Source organism: Haemaphysalis longicornis, unplaced genomic scaffold (genome assembly GCF_048455015.1).
Source record: "Haemaphysalis longicornis isolate Haplotype H1 unplaced genomic scaffold, Haemaphysalis longicornis Haplotype H1 scaffold_2, whole genome shotgun sequence".
NCBI lineage: Eukaryota > Metazoa > Arthropoda > Arachnida > Ixodida > Ixodidae > Haemaphysalis > Haemaphysalis longicornis.
Window position 1 is genome coordinate 294,165,460 of NW_027526295.1, and position 18,789 is coordinate 294,184,248.

Genomic DNA, 18,789 nt, shown 5'->3' on the forward strand with positions numbered 1-18,789 from the left:
CATCTGCCAGATGCAGGCCCATTTTGTACCGGCACGCCTTGCTACGTGCCGCAAGGCCACATACGACCTAGTGATGCGATGTTTGTTTCATTTCCTCCATGTACCACGTAAATCAGAGAATGCTGATTTCATAATTGTGTTAGGCCTAATTTTCCGTTGAAGCAGCCACTCAATATAACAGGGGTTGCAACCATGCACAGCCACCACGGAGCAAGAATGTAGAGGAGGGGAAACGTCCCACTGCGGCTAGTGATCCGACCAACGTGGACCACAAAGCTTCGTAGCTGTGACGGCAAAGGAGAGGGTCGCAGCGTCCGAGGGGCGAAACGATAGCAGCCACCATCCATTCCAGGGCTGCTCAGTGAAACACCAGCCGTGGCCGGGCGCGTAAGCTTGGCCGAGAAGCGCTTGTGACATTATCTGGACGCCCAAAGAAGCGCCGTTTCCCCTCCTGTCTTGTTCTTGTTCCGTGACAGCGACTAATCACTCACCTTGTGTATTTCTTCTTCTTTTTCCAGATTCTGACGACAGACACAAAATAATTTAAACATTTATTTTCATCCTCCCGGGAAAACCCAAGTGCTGCTCGTCGCCATTCCAAGCTATGGGAACGTACTCTCAAAGCAAAATACAATGCATTGCTGCGAGACAAAGAGCCTGCCCCATCATTGCATCGGCACTACTTCTACCTAGGGCCTGTCAGAGGGAACACTGACTAGTGCCGGGGGGAGCACCACAAATGGGGAGGAGGAGCCACGCACACACACACACACAGCACCATTGTCCACGACTCCCGGAGAGAGACGCGGATGCAGCTGGGCAAGGCCACAGTAAGAACATAACTGCTCCAAACAATGCCACCTCGAAACGGAGAACAGAAACGAGCAAGAAGTCAGTTGAGCACTGGCAGTAATCTGTGAAGTTGCCGTTGCAGCGACATCTGGCGGCCCACACCCCCACTGTGTGGCTTGACCACCAGGTGCTGCTGCTGCGGACATTTTGCTAAGGCTGGAAGTAGCTGTGATGAGTAACAGTACAGACCGCACATGCACACACACACTCGGTGGCACACGTACGATGGCTAAAATGGCTTGTAAAAAGGACACTCGTGACACTACCGCTCGAGCAATAACAAGGCTGTGGTTTTGAAGGCCACAGCAGTGCATTCAACAACGGCACATTGCCCACCTGCACATTAGGCGACTTTCTTGGCTGATTAACTTCGTTTCACAGTAACCCGACAAATGTTACCACCATTTCTGGAAATAGTTGCTACGGAGTTCAAACAAATTGCAGTTATTCATGTACAAGCATTTGCAGCTATTGCTAAGCATAACAAGCAAATAACGTAGAAGACATAACTAACATGCGTTTGGTGGAAAAAAGGTTGGTGTGAAGTTCTGTTGGCTAAGATGGGATAAATATAGGGCAGAAGAGCTTCTTAATCACTTGACTGCATCAAATCTGCTGGCATTATATATTAGTGATATACTAAAAAGGCATCACAGGATTGGCTCAATGCACACGTCTCTGCCCACAACACATGAACAAAATATGTAATGCAGGCTATGATAAGATCACTCATGTAATACTACCCCATAACCTCAAAGCGATCAGCTGCAACACAGTGCAAGAAAATGAATGACAATTATACATAGAATGTCACCAGAGGATAAGCGTCTTTTCGAAACCACACTGTTGATCGAGTCAGGACCAAGATGTTAAGAAACTCAGTCACTCAAAACATAATGAATACAATGTGTACACCTTACATAAAAAATCTCTCTATTCTACATTTGTAGAAGTTGTTACAGATCGCAGCATGCTGTAAGCTGACAGCCAAGATACCCAGGCTCGAATAGACTTTATTAGCCTGAGATGCTTCAACAACATTTGGAAATGGCCAGCACAGTGTGCAAGGTACGTCAGCATTGCGGGCAAATACCGGCCTCCCTCGCATCCACGGGAAATGCACACCCCTTTTGGGCAGGTGGTCGGTAGAGACTCATTGAGGACAGCCTGCGCCCTGGCAGAAAGGCCAGGGCTGCAGTTTGCACTGGTGTCCCTAAGCCACAACGAAGGAGTCTCTCCATGTGACCCAAGCGAGCTGCACAACCCCGGTCCAGTCTGCATCCGCAGGGCAAGGGCGACACCAAAGCCCGTGGGCGCTACAAGCGCAGGTGGCGCTGGCCGTCGCGCTGCGTGCCCCTGGCCGACCTGACCTGGACGTCGTCGTCGGTGCCGCTGCTCACGCTGCTGGTGTCGGCGTCCCTGTTGAGCGAGTGCGCCGTGCTCACGTGCGTTGGGCACGAGCTGCTGGCTGTGGGCACCGCAGCGCCACTGTCCTCGCGGTGGAAGCTGGCCGCATGCACAATGGGCTGGCTCGGGGAGCTGGCCGAGGAGGGCACGGCAAAGGTGCCCCCGCCCCCGCCGGCCCCGCCAGCGGCGGCCGCTGCCGCCAGCAGCGGGGTCCGCTCGGTGGCCCCGTCCTCCTCCTCGGCGTCCGAGTCCGGGCTGGGCTCCATGCCGGGCAGGACCACCTTGCGCTTGCAGATGGGGCACGTCCGCTTGTTGTGCAGCAGCCACGTGTCGATGCACTTGCAGTGGTACGCTGAAACGACCAGGGGGGGGGGGGCTCATTCAGCACTGTCGTCCCCAGGGGCCCTGGCAGGCCACAACCAAGGAGGTTGCGTAAAACTTCTGCAGTGGAGATGGCGCTCGAAAACTGACGCCAACAGCCGCCATCATGCCGTGGGCAGAAAAGTCGTACCAATCAATTATACGGCCGACACTGGAGTACGCTAGTTTAGTGTGGGATCCGCACAAAGTGGGTTTGATAAACAAATTGAAACGGATTCAAAGGCTAGCCGCAAGGTTTATCTTCAGTGCGCACCGAAGAACGCAGTCTGTATCTGCATTACCTCGTGCCGGTTTGCCCGAACTCTCAGCGCGCAGAAAAATAGCTAGGCTGAAATTCCTGTACCAACTGAATAATAATAAATTCAACTTGGATTCCAGGCTATACTTGTAGCCCCCAGGGCGAGTGTCGCCACGAACAGGTCACTCTCATGCTGTGATGCCGTATGTGCCACGCATTGATGTCTTCAAATTTTCTTTTCTTGTAAAAACTATAGTTGAGTGGAACAACCTTGATGCAGATGTATTTATTGGCACACCCACGACTGAATTATTTGAGCGTAAGCTGTCATTGTGTGTTCTCTGAATGCGTTGCTTGTCTATCGCGGAACTGGTGTTACATGTTTGTGGAAAATTATTTTCCTCCCACCTCTGTAACAGCCCGCAAGGGCTAACAGTATTGGAAATAAATAAATAAAGTCGTTCCGTCGTAGCAGACGCATTGCACCAGTCACATCATGTACTTGTTTTTGCGCCGCTATATTTTTGCTTCGGTTCTTTTTTTGTTTTGTTTTGTTTTGCAAGTCGATTCTCTCATGCGGCTAGCTTCAAGCGCACCGACCTTTTCTTGTGCGCTTTCATTTCAACGCATGTGGTTTTGGTTATGCTCCCCTCTTCGTGTTTCTAGTTAAGCGCTACACACGTCTCTTGTGCGTGCGCCGGTGGCCGCACACATCTGCTAATTATTTACATTCCTGGGCGCAAACAACTAAAATAAACACAAGACCCAATGAAATTTTTTTCTGCCCCATGTGTCGTTGTTCCAAGCTCTCTCTGGCCAAAGAGCAGAATTCGTGTTCGTTTGATCGTCGTTCGCCGCGGATGGATGCTCCAAAGGCGTACAAAGCAGAAATGGTCTGCTCGTGCGTTGCGTTCGGCTGCGCTAATCGCGCATCGAAGACGTCGGGGATGTAAGTACTGAGGGTCTCTGTTTGTTTTGGGTCTCGAGGGCATTACTAGTATTATAACTAGGGGTGTGCGAATACCAATTTTTTAATTTCGAAGCGAATTCGAATAATAAAAACAAAGTTCGAATCGAATCGAATATTTTTCGAATATTTTTCGAATACGAATACTTATTGTTTTTTGTAAAATTAATGTTTTCACCATCTAGAGACACAAAAACTGCAACTTTATTGCACAACAAATCACACAAAGTAAAATTAGGAATTACGCAATACCATTGCACTCAACAGGTTAAGGTCTGCACTCACTTAAATGTTAACATGGAGAAAGGTTAACTGCTCGACATGTTCGGGGAGCAGTGACAACCTCCTGCTCGTCACCACTTTACCAGATACCGAGAACAGCCGCTCACTTGAGACACTATGCAATACCATTGCACTCAACAGGTTAAGGTCTGCACTCACTTAAATGTTAACATGGAGAAAGGTTAACTGCTCGACATGTTCGGGGAGCAGTGACAACCTCCTGCTCGTCACCACTTTACCAGATACCGAGAACAGCCGCTCACTTGAGACACTAGTAGCTGCCATGCCCGAGCCCGTGCACATTGCCGCGCGCTGATACAGTAAAATCTTGATGATACTATTCTCGCAGGACTGCGAAAAATATTCGTATCATCCGAAATTCGTATGAACCAACACAGACCAAAAAATTTAGCGCTGAAAAAAGTTTTCGTTTATTTCTTTTCCTACTTTCGCGTGAAGAAATTCGTGATTTTTTCTGCTTTTTTTTAACCCCCATGTCGCAAAGCAGTCCTTTCCGGAGCACGTAAAGCCAGTAAAGCTTCGCGCTCGTCTCCTCACTCGCTGTGCCCAAGCTCGCTACACGCCGCAACAGCCAAGCGTGAACCGCATGGTGCGTTTTTGCACGCGATTCGCTCGCCTCGGCTCTGCGAGCGCTGTATTTTCACGCCCACATCGACGATTTCGCGCCCGCGGTAGCGCCTACCTCGGTCAGAAAATGACGCACGACGCGCGCGGCAGAATGGAGGAGCCTGACTACTTGCGATGAGATAGAGACAGCCGGCTTAGCTCCGCCGGAGATGGTTAGGCTTAGCACCCCGGCAAATATTTTATGGGCGCTTTCACTAGCGGCGCGGATGATGTTTTATAGTACCGTTTTCGCATGCATTATCAGCTCCTTTACCGCACAAGCAACTTCGTGTCTCCCTTGAGCTGCATTTTAAAGAGCGGTTAGAAGCGGTCGCACGAGCGCCCGCGCCACTTCGCGGCTGGAGCCGACGCCATGTTGACGCCGCCGGCCGCGCCGCGCGCAGCGTGGGGGTGGTTTCGCGGCGGTGTCAGCGCGTTGGGCGTGCGCAGAGCGTTTTCGCGAGCAGAGAACAACAGCCCGGCCGTTTCTGTAGAAAGAGTGACAAACAGGGGAGCGAGAGCAGTCACTTGCTCGTTCGGCAGTCGGGTGCCTCGCCGGCTCGTTCGTATCTTCCGCCGGGCCGCGCAGGTCCGTTCGTAACAGCCGAAATTTTTCCCATTGCAAACGATGCAATTTAGCCGGGACTTTTCGAAAATTTGTATCATCCCGAAATTCGCACTCCCAGAATCGTATCATCGAGAGGCCACTGTAAATAAACACCGATACAGACACGCTCTGAATTTTTTTTTTTTTTTTTAGTTTTGGGTGGTTCGAATATCTCGAACAATAAAAGTGTCGTTCGAATCGAATCGAATACCAAAAAATTCGAATCGAATATTCGAAGTTTCGAATATTCGCACACCCCTAATTATAACGCTATAAGTGCACACTTGCCCGCCGTTTGTGCGTGATGTAAAGGGAAAATTCGCCGTAGCATCTGCCGTCCGCTTACTGAGCATACCGTATGTTGCTGAAAAGGAAGAAGACCCCTTGCCAATGTACAGATCATCATCATTAGATAGTAAAGAGAAGGAGGATAAAAGAGGTGTTCTCAGCAGAGCCATGGCGCGGGTCTAGTTCCTCAATATTTTTGGTGCCGTGAAACCCGGGAGGAACGGCCTGGTGGACACGAGATGACGGCGCACAGCGACTTCGAGGCACGCGAGGCCCGGGAAACCAGTTTGATGTCCTGATCCCGTGGGCCTTGCCCTCGAACGGCGCACCCCATGGCTGGCTGCTCGACGCACCGCACCGACCACTTGGAACCCGGAAGTGTCCAGCAGCAGCACCGTACACAGAAGACCCTCCCTGTGGACCTTCAGCCTACTGAGCACAGGGAGGCCGTGAGTGAACTGAAAGAGCTGAGGGACACTCTCCGTGCTAAGATAACCGAACTCGTCAGAACAACAGACAACCTTGTAGAATCACCAACTCCGAGAATTAGTATGCTTAAAATCCTCCTCGAATCGCTTACAGAAGTGCTTGAAAACATAAATAATCTTGACAGACAGATACGAGACCTCCTAGATATCGAGGATTACGAAAAGGATTACGAAGAATCTGACAAGTACTTATATGATTTTCAGTGCGAAGTGGCTGCTCACTGATAAGATATCGAAGATGAGCTTGATGCGGAAAAAGATAATCACGCAGTGCGTCACGAATTTGGAACCCACTCAAGTCGCACCCGTCCAAACATCATGTAGGTCGTTGATTACCTCTACAGCTTCCCGTAATGAAGTATCTGAGTGCGAAGACCCATTACTCACAACGAATACGGCAACGGCGGAAATCATCCCACTGCCAGTAAAACCCTTGAGCGCGTCCACAAATGCTACGCTGGGATCACGGATGGATTCTGTACAGAGTGAAGAACGCTTAACACAACCTCCAGAGTCCCATCCCGATCATCAGAAACCCGTTGTTTCAATGCATCTGATCACGAACACTGATGCCATGAACACCGACATGAACCGGCGCAAGAAGCGAAGAATTCGGGTCAAGCCCAGCAAAAGGACAAGGACTGCCACACTAAAGACAAGACGCAGAGTTTGTGGACATTCGCCTAAGCTACGACCCAATTCCGTCAGGCGGAGTACAACTAGTTCCTCCACCTTTACAAGGCGTGTTCAGACAAAGGAGATTCGGTCGAGGAAAGTGCGATCCCGACCAAGACGATGTGAACAACCAGCTGGGCGCGAGACAGCCCGAATTTTCTTCCCTGCAACACAACAGAGTGCTGATGTACGTTCATCGCCGAGCTGGTCGCGAGACAGCCCGAATTTTCTTCCCTGCAACACAACAGAGTGCTGATGTACGTTCATCGCCGATCCTAACTAAGACCGTCATTAGAAAGCAGCATCGGACGGCAAAGCACCGATGGAAAACTAAGCTGGTGACGAACGGTCACCGAACGGCTAGACGGATTCAAACAAGGCTGCTGAACTGACCACTGTTTTATTTTTTGGCATGTTTTTTCTACTCAAGTCCCTTTTATCCGTAGATGCATCACTGTCGCGGGCGGGAGGATGTTGCGGAAAAGGAAGAAGACCCCTTGCCAATGTACAGATCATCATCATTAGATAGTAAAGAGAAGGAGGATAAAAGAGGTGTTCTCAGCAGAGCCATGGCGCGGGTCTAGTTCCTCAATACCGTATCCGCACTTGTTTATGCAGATATGCGAATGTTTTCGCTCGTAGTAGTGGTGGTCCTGTAGCCGCTTCACTGCGCGAAATCACATGTTTGTAAATACGTGGGCCGCAAATTGTTTTTCGGGCACTAACTTAAATGCAGAGTATTGCTCAGACAGTTACCGTGAAAAATCAAGGCACACTATATTTCATTTGCATTCGGCCCTACCTGAATACTCCGACGCTTCTTGTTAGCGCTGTTTCGTAGAAGTCTTTGATGCACCGCAATGCCCTCCCGTGTTCTTTGTCCGCGTGATTTTCTTATCAATAGCACGCTGCTCCCGTACAAACGTGCGCGGTTCGTTTGTGAATGTGATTGAATAACCTCCCGAGGGTAGTTTTCTTATCAATAGCACGCTACTATCGTGCGATTATGCCCGGTTAATGTAGTCGTGCATTCAATTAAGTAACCTTCTGGATTTGAAAAATAAAGAAAGTCAATGCGAGTGAGACATGTACGTCTGGTGATCATGCTTTCTGTAAAGTGCACACGAAATAAAAAAAAACCTGCTTTAATGAGCTTCAGTGTGTGCCTAATCCATTTTGCAATATACGATTGAAAAGCTGGAAATAGACCCGCCGCGGTGGCTCAGTGGCTAAGGCATTGTGCTGCTCATCCCTAGAGTGCGAGTTCGATTCCAGGCCGTGGCGGCGGCTTTTCTGATGCAGGCAAAAAGTGAAAAAGCTTGTGTGTACGAGATTTCGGCACACGTTAAATATCCCCACGTGGTCAAAATTAATCCGGAGCCCTCCACTACAGCGCACCTCATCGCCTGCGTTGCGTCAGTGCGTTAAACCCCACAATCAATCAATCAATTAATTAATCATTCAATCCATCCATCAATCAATCAATAAATAAATAAATCAAAAGCTCGTGCTTAATTTGGTCTTCTTCGGCAAGGGAAAAACTGGGCATGTTGTTTAAACCTGAAAGCGTGCATGTGCAGTACATATAAAGATTGCAATATCCTGATGCATACGATTTCTTGCAGTACTGCCTAAAAACCATTCGAACCGCTAAACTACGTCTACAGGGCTTGCTTGGGTGTGAGAGCTGCGTTATTCATTAATCATTAATGAATAAGCGTTCCTTATTCCCAGCAATGCCGCTAAAAGAAACAAGCGTCAAATAATCGCGCTGTCGCATGTCCTGCAGTATCAGCGTGAAATCACGGCCAATAGTAATGTCTACAGGGCTTGCTTGGGTGTGAGAGCTGCGTTATTATTCATTAATCATTAATGAATAAGCATTCCTTATTCCCAGCAATGCCACTAAAAGAAACAAGCATCAAATAATCGCGCTGTCGCACGTCCTGCAGTATCAGCGTGAAATCACGGCCAACAGTAAACTTATAACGCGGCATCTCTTGCCGTGGCGTGCAACATGAGGTAATTTTAATGTTATGGGGGGCGGCCTATAGCCTTAGATATACAGAATAAACATTTATTGAAAAAAAAGCAGGGGGGGTGTTTTTAGCCAAGCGCTACACGTTTTCCCGCGGTGACAGCTGTTCACCACCGTAAGATATACACACGCGAACTCGCTGCTCTTACGTCAATACCTTCCGCGTAAGGCGAAATTCAGGCTGCCCTCAAGTATTGCAATCGAAAAACCAGCTTACCCATCGTGTTCTCCCTTGTAAAGGCAAAAAAACACGACCGCACTTCAGCGTTCCTGCCGGCTCTGCACCTTTTCTGCCCACGGCAATATGGCCGCCGACCGGTTCACCCGGCTTCACCCCCCCGCGTTGCCCGCTATTGGCGGCCTCCACTCCAGAAGCTTTATACAACCTCCTTGGCCACAACCGATGACCCACTAAACACACAGAACCAGGACTGATGAAAAGAACAAGACAAAGAGCACGCACGGGCAGCCTTGCCGGGCACAGCAGGCGCATACACAAACAGCGCACATGACACACCGTGGAGAAAAGTTTCCTTCGCGACTCAAAAAATGAGGGGTTACTCCCTGTGCATTCCTGGGGGGGAAACAACGCGACGTGAATTCCAGTCCCTGCTGTGCCTCTTTGTTAAAAGGAACACGAAGACAAACTGCAGACAGACAAAGCAGGGCCAACTCACCAGCCACTTCCCGCCTAGCCCTTATGATGTCACGGGAAGGGAGGGGCTTGGTGCGATTGCTGGTCAACAGCCAAAGCCACCAGCAAAAAACACGACTGTGCACTCTGGTTTCATTTGACCCCAGCACTCGAATGCTGACATGCAGTTAGCCTGTTTTTAGTTTTACCCTACTGCATCAGTGCTGACATGTAGCGTGAGCAGTGAAAGCACTATTTACATATTCTGTACCTTTTTATTTTTTTTGGTAAGGCCTTTTGCAGGTCACAATCAACATTGAGTGAGCTACTGAAAGCCAGTTCTTTCAATTAAACAAGTTTGTACTTTATTTTCATGGTCCTTTTTACATTCCTGGAATATGTAGGATTACTGATAACAACAAAGACCCTATTTGAATTTTTTCCAACCTGCCGGTTTTCAAAACTATGGCAAAAAACTCCACCTAAGTTCGATTTTCAGCAATTTTTGAAGAAAAAAAAAAAAAACGATGTCGCTTTCTGCTAGTTTTAACTGCAAATAGTTATTTTACTGGCAGAGGCAACTAGCGCTACTTTATTTTCATGGTCCTTTTTACATTCCTGGAATATGTAGGGTTACTGATAACAACAAAGACCCTATTTGAATTTTTTCCAACCTGCCGGTTTTCAAAACTATGGCAAAAAACTCCACCTAAGTTCGATTTTCAGCAATTTTTGAAGAAAAAAAAAAAAAAAAAAAAAACGATGTCGCTTTCTGCTAGTTTTAACTGCAAATAGTTATTTTACTGGCAGAGGCAACTAGCGCAGTTAGTTTACCCGAATTTTTCCAAACCTGCCGGTTTTCAGAACTCTGGCAAAAAACTCCACCTAAGTTCGATTTTCATCATTTTCTGAAAAAAAAAAAAAAAAAACGATGTCGCTTTCTGCTAGTTTTAACTGCAAATAGTTATCTTACTGGCAGAGGCAACTGGCGCAGTTAGTTTACCCGCAGCAAAGCCATGCCGCTGAAACCTCTCAACAGAAAAAGCCCAGAGCCCAACCAAGTGAGCCGGACTGCTGTCAGCCAGCCGCAGCGGCAGGGCAGAGAGAGGGTGAGCATGCGCACCCTCTGGAAGCGGCAACCAGAGTGGCCTGCCTACCGTGTGAGCAGGGCAGGATGCGCAGCTTGTCCCCCTCGGCGTAGTCCTCGATGCAGATGGCGCACGTCTCGTAGGCGTCCCCCTTCTTGTACTTGGTGGTGGCCAGCTGCCGCAGGTGCTTGCGGGACAGCCGGGACTTGCGCTTCTTGCGCCAGTCCATGAAGCAGCGCAGGCCCTGGGGCACCAGGTGCAGCTGCCGTACAGTCGCAGCAGGCACGCACACGCGCACACGGCCAGGGTCACTTACCACCCTGGCCGGCCTCTACTAGGCCAGGGGCAGCAGGATTACGATACTCCGCAATGCAAAAGTTGGCCACTGCTTTGAGTGCGCAAAATACGTTGAGGCAAAGGGTCTCACAAAGACATATCTCTATGGTCACAGAACTTTTATCTGCACCGGCTGACAAAGCACAAGCACCGGTTGCTTCGCTCATTGCTCAGCCTCCGATCGGGCAGCTCGTTTAGTCAACCGCAACGATGGTGAGCCTCTGCGTCTCGGGAAGGCACCGCGACCAGCGCTTTAGGAAGCGAACGCGCACCATTCCCACACGCACGCCTCCCTTACGTTTTCGCCAAGCATCGCGCAGGCGAGCGTCTCGTGCAGGCACAGCACACTGCCCCCCCCCCCCACCACCGCACACTTTCGGAGAGCACTCCCGTCGCCACGGCAAACCCTCACAATTGCTCACCACTCTCCTCCTTTGCTTCTTTCACTCATCAGTCTTCCCATCGTTCGCTCGGTCACAACGACGGCGACGCGCCTCAGCCCCCCAACGGATGCCAAAGGGCTGCACCCCAAAAAGCACACACCTGCAGTGCTGCCACCAGATACCCTGGCACATCTTGGCATCACACTGCCAACAAGGACACGAGATGAGCGCAACTCTAACCATTCATGGGAGTCAACGTTGCTGAATGGTTCGACAAACCCTTGCAGAGGTTATAAAAAGCTGGCTATGAACTGACGGCTAAGCATAACACGAGCAATGCTTTTGACAAACCACTAGCAAACTTGGGCGTTCCTTTCATATGGGGACGGTGCACCGTCGCTGAGAGGGCATCCAACCGACGTGCTTGCTGCAGTGACGTTTGCCCAGTCTTGGCATGCGAGGCTCTCCGCATTTGGTCGCCCTGCCCTGATTTAGCTGCAATTTCAAATCCGGCAAGTCAGCACTATCGTCCAATCTTCGTAAACGTGCCAGTCACGGAGAGAAGTTCTGTGACCAGTAAAGCACTCGAGGACCCTGGCTGGCAGATCTCAGGAGCAGAGTGGCTAGGGCCACACCGAACAGGAGGTTCAAGCTGCCAGAAAACCTACGACAGCATTGCTTGCAACTGTCCTCTCGTCTGCTCTAAGCAGAAACTTCTGATGGCAGACTATCTCAACCCGAACCTGAGTACCCAGAGCTTGCCTGGTGAGCACGCAGGCAGTTTTCAGTGCAGCCCCTCATTCCAGCCAGACTGCCACCTGACAAAGCAGGCCCCCTGCAAGGCCCACTCCCTTTCTTCCAACAAAAAGATCCCGGGCCATCTCCACCAACACCTGGGCAGGGCAGTGTACAAGTGGTGTTTTTGCCCATGGAGATGAACCCTTTGGGGGGTAGAGGTGTGCTGTAAGTCTCGTGTCTTTGAAGCACGGCGCGTTCTAGCGCGCAGCGTTGGAAAACGAGCGTCCCGGTGTTTTAGTACCATGACTACATGATACGAAGCCCACGGCCCAAGCCCCTAAAACTTCCCGAAATGGGGCAAAATGTTGGCTTTGCTGTACAAAATATTCATTCTTTCGCTTATCCGAATAGCACTCATTACCAGCGGTTGGCCACTTTCCCCTACACGAAATCAGTGCTACATAGGCCTACACAAAACAGGTATACGGGTGACTTAAAGGAGTACTGACACCACATTTTTACGTTCCTTCCCCGCCACTGAAGCTGAGTGGCTGAGCTGCCTCAAGGGAGCACGCCTGCCATGGCAGTGTATATTTGATGACAGCTTTCAATAAATGTGCGGATGGAGACTTCTACTGCAACTGTAGAGCAGGGGTGAGACAGCTGAATCATATTTGGGAGCAGTTTTTGGAGCAGCGAAATCTCGATTTTGGAGCAGAACCACCTTGATTTAAAGCAGAAGAACGACATTTATTACGTCACCTTAGGCAGGGGTGAGACAGCCCAAACAGATTTGGGAGCAGTTTTAGGAGCAGCAAAATTTCGATTTTGGAGCAGAAGAATCTTGATTTGGAGCAGTTAGGGACATTTAATACATCGTCTTGTGAGCTTAAAAAATCATTATTTCAGCAATTTGCAGGGTCAAGTGCACATTTCAATCAGTTTTGAATACAACAGCCTTACCTGAAAGAGTTTTTAAGAGTATCACAAAGTACTAACTGCACTACCTTTTTCCTAACTGGTGATATTTTGTTGCGCCTGCACGCAACACTGACAACAAAACTGCTGTTAACATTAGAAAGTTTTAGCAGTCCGTCTGTTCTGTTAGTTACTTTGTTACCGGGTAGACCGGACCGGTCTGCGCCTGCGCGCGCGGAAGGGCGAGGAGGCGCGGGCAACTAATCCCCCTACGGCTACGAATGCCCAAGTGCCCAGACGAGTCCCGGTGAGCACGGTAACTACGTACACGACGGAACAGACGGACTGCTAAAACTCTTATCAAATTTAAGGGCTCCGCAATTGTGGCGTTTTTTTTTGCTGTTTTAATGCTAAAATTATTATTTTGTAATCCCAGGCTGTGTTGTACGAACGACTGTAGTCACGGCAACAGTTGAGCAGCTTCGAGCTAACCAGCCTACCCGTTTCAGTCTCCGAGGCGCAGGTTCACCCTATGGTCATTCGAGTAGCGTTAATGTTTAGCCACCTGGATTTTCGCATTAAATTTCACTTTGCATACATCAAGTGTTATAGCCGCGTTCTATGGCAACCGTGTAGTAGAGCACTGCACGGGCCGGAATTTCTAGGCCCGGCCCGACCCGGCCCGGTAGAGACACGGCTCGGGCCCTGCCCGGGCCCGGCCCGGGCCCGACAAGTTTTTAAAACGAGAGCCCGAGCCCGGCCCGAGCCCGGCCCGAGCCCGACAAAAATTTAAAATATTGGCCCGAGCCCGACCCGAGCCCGGTAGAATTTAATGAAATAAGTCCGTGCCCGCCAGACTTTCTAAGTATCAGCCAGAGTCCAAAAGGTTAAAAACATGAGCCCGAAAAAGTTTACTGTTTTTAACCTAAAAGCGTAAACATAAGGGGACTACATCTGATTTAAATTTTTATACTTTGACCGCTTTTTGCACAACTTAAATATCGGGACTTAGAAGCTGTATTTTTGTGAGTAGCGGTGAAATATGCACTTCACTTGCGACAGTCCTCGAAATCAAGGCACACCGAGGATTCTTTCAAATGATTCCGAGAAAAGTGATTGTTTATTTATGCAACACTTGGACATATATTGCACGTTTCTTTCCAGTTCTCGCTGCTTGCTACATGTTTTTGTGCAGAAACAATAAATTGTCCATGGACTCTTTCTTCAGGCAGGTGCGTCTTGCTTGCATAATGTAGCCCGCTGCACTGAAGTTCCGCTCGCTGCTAGCACTTGTGGCAGGGATGCACAGGATGCGTTTGGACAGAAGGGCCAGTTTCGGGAATTCCTTCTCGTGCTCTCTCCAAAAGTCACAGAGGTCAGACACGCCTGAGCATGAGTACTCCTTCTTGCCATGCAGGTACTCCTCCATTTCATCTGTAGGTGTCTTGTCGTCCTCCTCATCACACCAGTCTAAAAACAGACCGAGGCACCTTCTTTTCGAAGCGGGCTCTCGAACGTCATTGTTCGTTTCATCTTCCCCACCTTGGCTCATTGCTTCAGTGATACGGGCAAGCAGCTCTCTGACGTGCGCGTACACTTCAAGGCGCTCGTCCTCGGGCAACATGCGCAGTTGGCGGAATTGAGGCCAGAGGAATGTGGCGGTCTTGTGAAGGAGAGAAATTTTGAGCTTTGTGTTCAGGAAGTGACGAGCACGGGCCTTTAGTTTGTCGATTTCTACTGCCTCTACTGCAGACACCGGAGCAGCTTCAAGATGTTTCCTCAACGCGGAAGCGTACAGCACGACCAAAGGAAGTGTTGGGCGTTTTTCCTCCTCGAGTGCGTCGCTAGCATCTTTGAAGGGTTGCAGGAACTCAATCAAATCCTTGAGTGTTGACTTGTTGACACCTTCCATTTAGGATTATTCCTTGACTCCAGTAGAGCTTCTATCTCCTCGAACTGGGAGCAGACAGACTTTAGCATGGATACCTTTGAGTTCCACCTGGTGGGGACTTCTTGGCTGACAGTTTGCTTTAGCTGGCTGGCTAAGTCACTTTGCTTCAAAAAAGTCACGACGGCTTTAGTCGCCTGTACCGTTTCGCTAACCAACGGAACTTCATGGGCGACAAATTCCTCAGCAAACGTGTTTCGCAGAACAGTGTTGAGCACGTGTGCGCTACAATCTATTCTGTCATAGGTCTGCAATGCGCACACGATGTTTGCTCCTTGGTTGGTTACGAACGTTGCTTTTTTCAAAGAGGCATCACACACTCCCAGCTTCATGAACCTTCGTACTAGTTCCTTCCGAATGTTGTCCCCGGTTTTGCGTTCATTCGGAAAGTCGCACGTGAACACAACGTGGCAGTGCATGCTCCACTTAGAATCGATATAATGCGCCGTAGCTGTCGTGTAGGCGATCTTCCTGAAATCATCTGTCCACATGTCAGTTGTTATTGCGCACCTGCTTTCACTGAGCGCAAGTTGGATCTCGGGCATGATGTCGTCTCTTAAAGCCCCGGCAAGTTCGGCGACTTTTCGCGACACGGTTGTGGGATGCGGCAGGATATCTTGAGCGTTCACGTTGCCGTATCTAGCACCAATTTTAATCAGCTCCTCTGCAACTGCCTTGAAGCCGCTGCCACTGACTGCATCAAAGGGTCGCATGTCTTTCGCACAAAGGCGCGCACACGCGATTGTCACTTTCTCCTTTACATCCATGGGCACGGAAGGTTTAGGGCATTGAAGTGAGAAAAAGAAGAAATACTTGCGCTGTTCGATGAAACCTTGCACTTGTGACGACTGAGATGGCAGAATCGTAGACGAAGAAAGATTTGCACAACCGACACTGAGCATGTCCTTCGGGCACTGACGTTCTGGAGTCCACGACGGTGAGAAATTTTTCCTACACAGAGCTCTTGGAGTTCGTCTTCTGCACAAGCTTGTAGTTCCCGCAGGATAAGCCGTGCTTAAGCTCGCCGGGCGTCACCGATGGTGCACTACCTTCCATTGCAGCCACTGGGGCAGCGAGTGGCAGTATAGAACTCTTCAACTAATCGAAGGCGTGAAATGCGCGGCGCAGTGTGTCGCGTGCGGGACTCTCTCCGACTCGTGAACCTCTTCAACCGTTAAAAACTCTGGGCCGCCTGCCAAACATACGGCACTCCCTACCCTTGTCACCTCAGAGCGACCTCGTGGGGAGGCAAGGCCGAAGAGAAGCAATTGTTTTGACCGCCCTCTGTGCCTCCGGCTGTTAGGGAAAGGCCATGAGCGAGGGCGGTGGAATTCGGGTGCAGCGAGCTTCAGCCGGAGCCAAAGTCGGGTTCTCAGAACCGCGCTGCTGGGGCGGTGTGCGCGACTCGAGCCCTAAACAGAAGAAAGGGAGAACCGGAATTGTCTTCGGGGCGCCGAAGGAAGCGGCTGCCTACGAAAGCCCCTCGGAACGACGAAGAGCCCGAGGCCCTGTTCAATAGAGGGTGTCCGAATAAACGGCCATTATTTTTCCTGTCACTGGTCCGTGGGCTGGAACTCTCATATCAAGCACTTTTGCTCGACGAGGCCCACTTAGCGGGTCTGCCGGCAGCTTGAGGGGAAGTAGGGAGCTTCAGCTAGAGGCGCGGTAAGCGCAGACAGCCGGCGTGGTAGACAGGACGATAATCGTAGCAGCGGTCGCAGTTCTCAAGTTCGCGTTGCAGCGTTTCATATAGCACGAAGTCGTTGCGCGCCTATACCAACACCGCCGCCACGTGGAGGCACGCATTGGGAGCCGACCTGCGGCCCCTGCGTGCCACCCGTTTTCTTCCCTTCCATTATATAACTCCATTTCAAACTTATATGGCTGCCAAGGCTTGAGAGCGTAATAGGGCGCTTCTTGCGACGAGAAAAGTAGTGCGCAATGCTGATCAAAGCAATGAATGGGAAATACTCACAATAATATAATTAGGATTTTGTTAGTGTTGACTCAACAGACTAAGTTTACGTACATTTACTGCTGGAATATTTGACAGCATTTTGCTTTTACTATCTGTTGCTAAAGGAACTCGGAGATTGCGCCACAGGTTCAATTCGGGTCCATACACGAACGCGCCTAAAATTTGAGCAGATGACGTGTCCGCTTTCATGACTTCATTTCTGTCTTTCCCTTCAGTGATGAAGGCAGCATTATTTTGTCTGCGTTTGTTTTCTTTTCTGCCTTGAATCATGGTTTTAAAACTTTTTATCCGATACATTGGCTCTGCTTCGAAAATTGGTACCCGAAACTATGCACGGTTGTGACTACCGCCCATACGAAAACATGTGGGCATCCGGCGTTCCTACTTTCGGCAAAAGAATGGGGATGTGCCGACCTTGAAGGCAGCAGCTGATGGCAACAAATCTTGTCTGCCTTGCCTTGGCATTTTTGGGTGACAGCTTGCTTTCCGAAGTGGAGGAACTGCTTCAGTAGGGTTTGGTTTCGCCCTCCAGGGACCCGTAGCCTTCCGACGATGCTGCGGCCGCGCATGTGCGCTGTGACTGACCCATTTATTTTGTTTGACGACGACTTCGAGCCAGCGCGCCACCACCGGGGGGGGGGGGGGGGGGGGGGGGGGGGGGGGTGTTCCGGCAACCATACGAGACAAAGCGACGACGCGGGCCGCGCGACCCTTCGTGGAACTTCTGTGAGGCGGACCCCGGCGACGGAATCTTTACGGCTCCCAGCCTCAGGGGGTGTGTTTGTGTTGTTTTGTGAATGACTGCTTCTCCCCACGTCTCCTCTCTCGTGCCTATTCCACCAACCCCCATCCTGTACACAGCAGCGTATTCGACGTGTGCACTCAAAATAAAGAGCTGTACTCCCATTCTTCAGTCTCCCGCTTCTTTTGGAGGCCCCGGCGCTTGGAATGCAGGGCTACACGTCGTGACCGAGGAGCCGCTCGCTACCACGGAGGTGGCAACAGTAGACAGTGCGAAGTCTATGTCGCCTTTGTTCTGTTTGTTTTAGTTCAAAAAGCAGAAATAAAAGACAGTCATGTTGTATTGCGTGTCTGGAGTGCCCTCGTCTGGCCTGCTCTCTCCTACTATGCTGATAGGGCCCAGACTGTCTGTTTTATAATTATATGTGAAGGCTTTCTGAGCGGAATCGTCTATTTATCATGTTTTTTAACGGCGCCATAGTGACATTGCACTTCGCTTTTTTTTCCTTTCACTTAACCTTAAATATCAATGGGAAAACATCTTGCTATCAACAATTTAGAATTAGCGTCACACCACTGCCATGCCTCAGGCACTGCTCGGGCCGGCTCGGGCCGGCCAGGCCCGAAACATTTTTCGTTCAAGCCCGAGCCCGGCCCGGGCCCGAGAAAATGTGTGCTACCCGGCCCGAGCCCGGCCCACGGGCCGGGCTGGGCTCGGGCTTGCGGACCGGCCCGGGCCCGTGCAGTGCACTACCGTGTAGTCCTGCAGCTATTGGGCGCTGCCTGAAGAGGTCGCGGCGCCGCAGCACAGCCCGCAACTTTCGTGTTGACCGTTCCATCCCCGAGGCTCGCAATCGCGCTTCGAAGCACAGCAACACCTCAACATTTTACAACAGCACAACAAGCCAAAAATTTCACTTCACGAACCCGATTATAGACGCACGCACCGCGTTTCGCACTCAAGGACAAACCACGCCGAAGTCGTAGGCCCCACATTTCAATGAACTTTTTTTCGAGCTGCCCAACTTCCCGTAATCTGGCACCAATCTCAAACCATATCCTTGCGTTAACGTAACTGTTCAGAGCCACAACAGATAGAATGAATAGACTGGAACTCAGCTGATAGCGTAAAATAAACCAGGGAAAATATCGGCGATACGCACTGAGCGCGTTGG

At 50.2% G+C, this 18,789-nt stretch overlaps 1 protein-coding gene across 4 annotated transcripts in view; it reads right to left on the reverse strand.

The window, feature by feature from the left end:
- Window positions 1–538: 538 nt before the first annotated feature.
- Window positions 539–18,789, reverse strand: part of Gzl (godzilla E3 ubiquitin protein ligase) — a 76,464-nt gene continuing 58,213 nt past the window's right edge. For 3 of the 4 annotated variants that reach the window (XM_077700886.1, XM_077700883.1, XM_077700884.1), the window contains 2 exons: window positions 10,642–10,834; window positions 539–2,611 (listed from right to left, as the gene is read on the reverse strand). In XM_077700886.1, the coding sequence (XP_077557012.1) occupies window positions 2,169–2,611; window positions 10,642–10,834 (636 nt within the window). In that variant the 3' untranslated portion in view covers window positions 539–2,168. The remainder of the gene's footprint in view (window positions 2,612–10,641; window positions 10,835–18,789) is intronic. The other variant, XM_077700885.1, reaches the window with a different exon arrangement.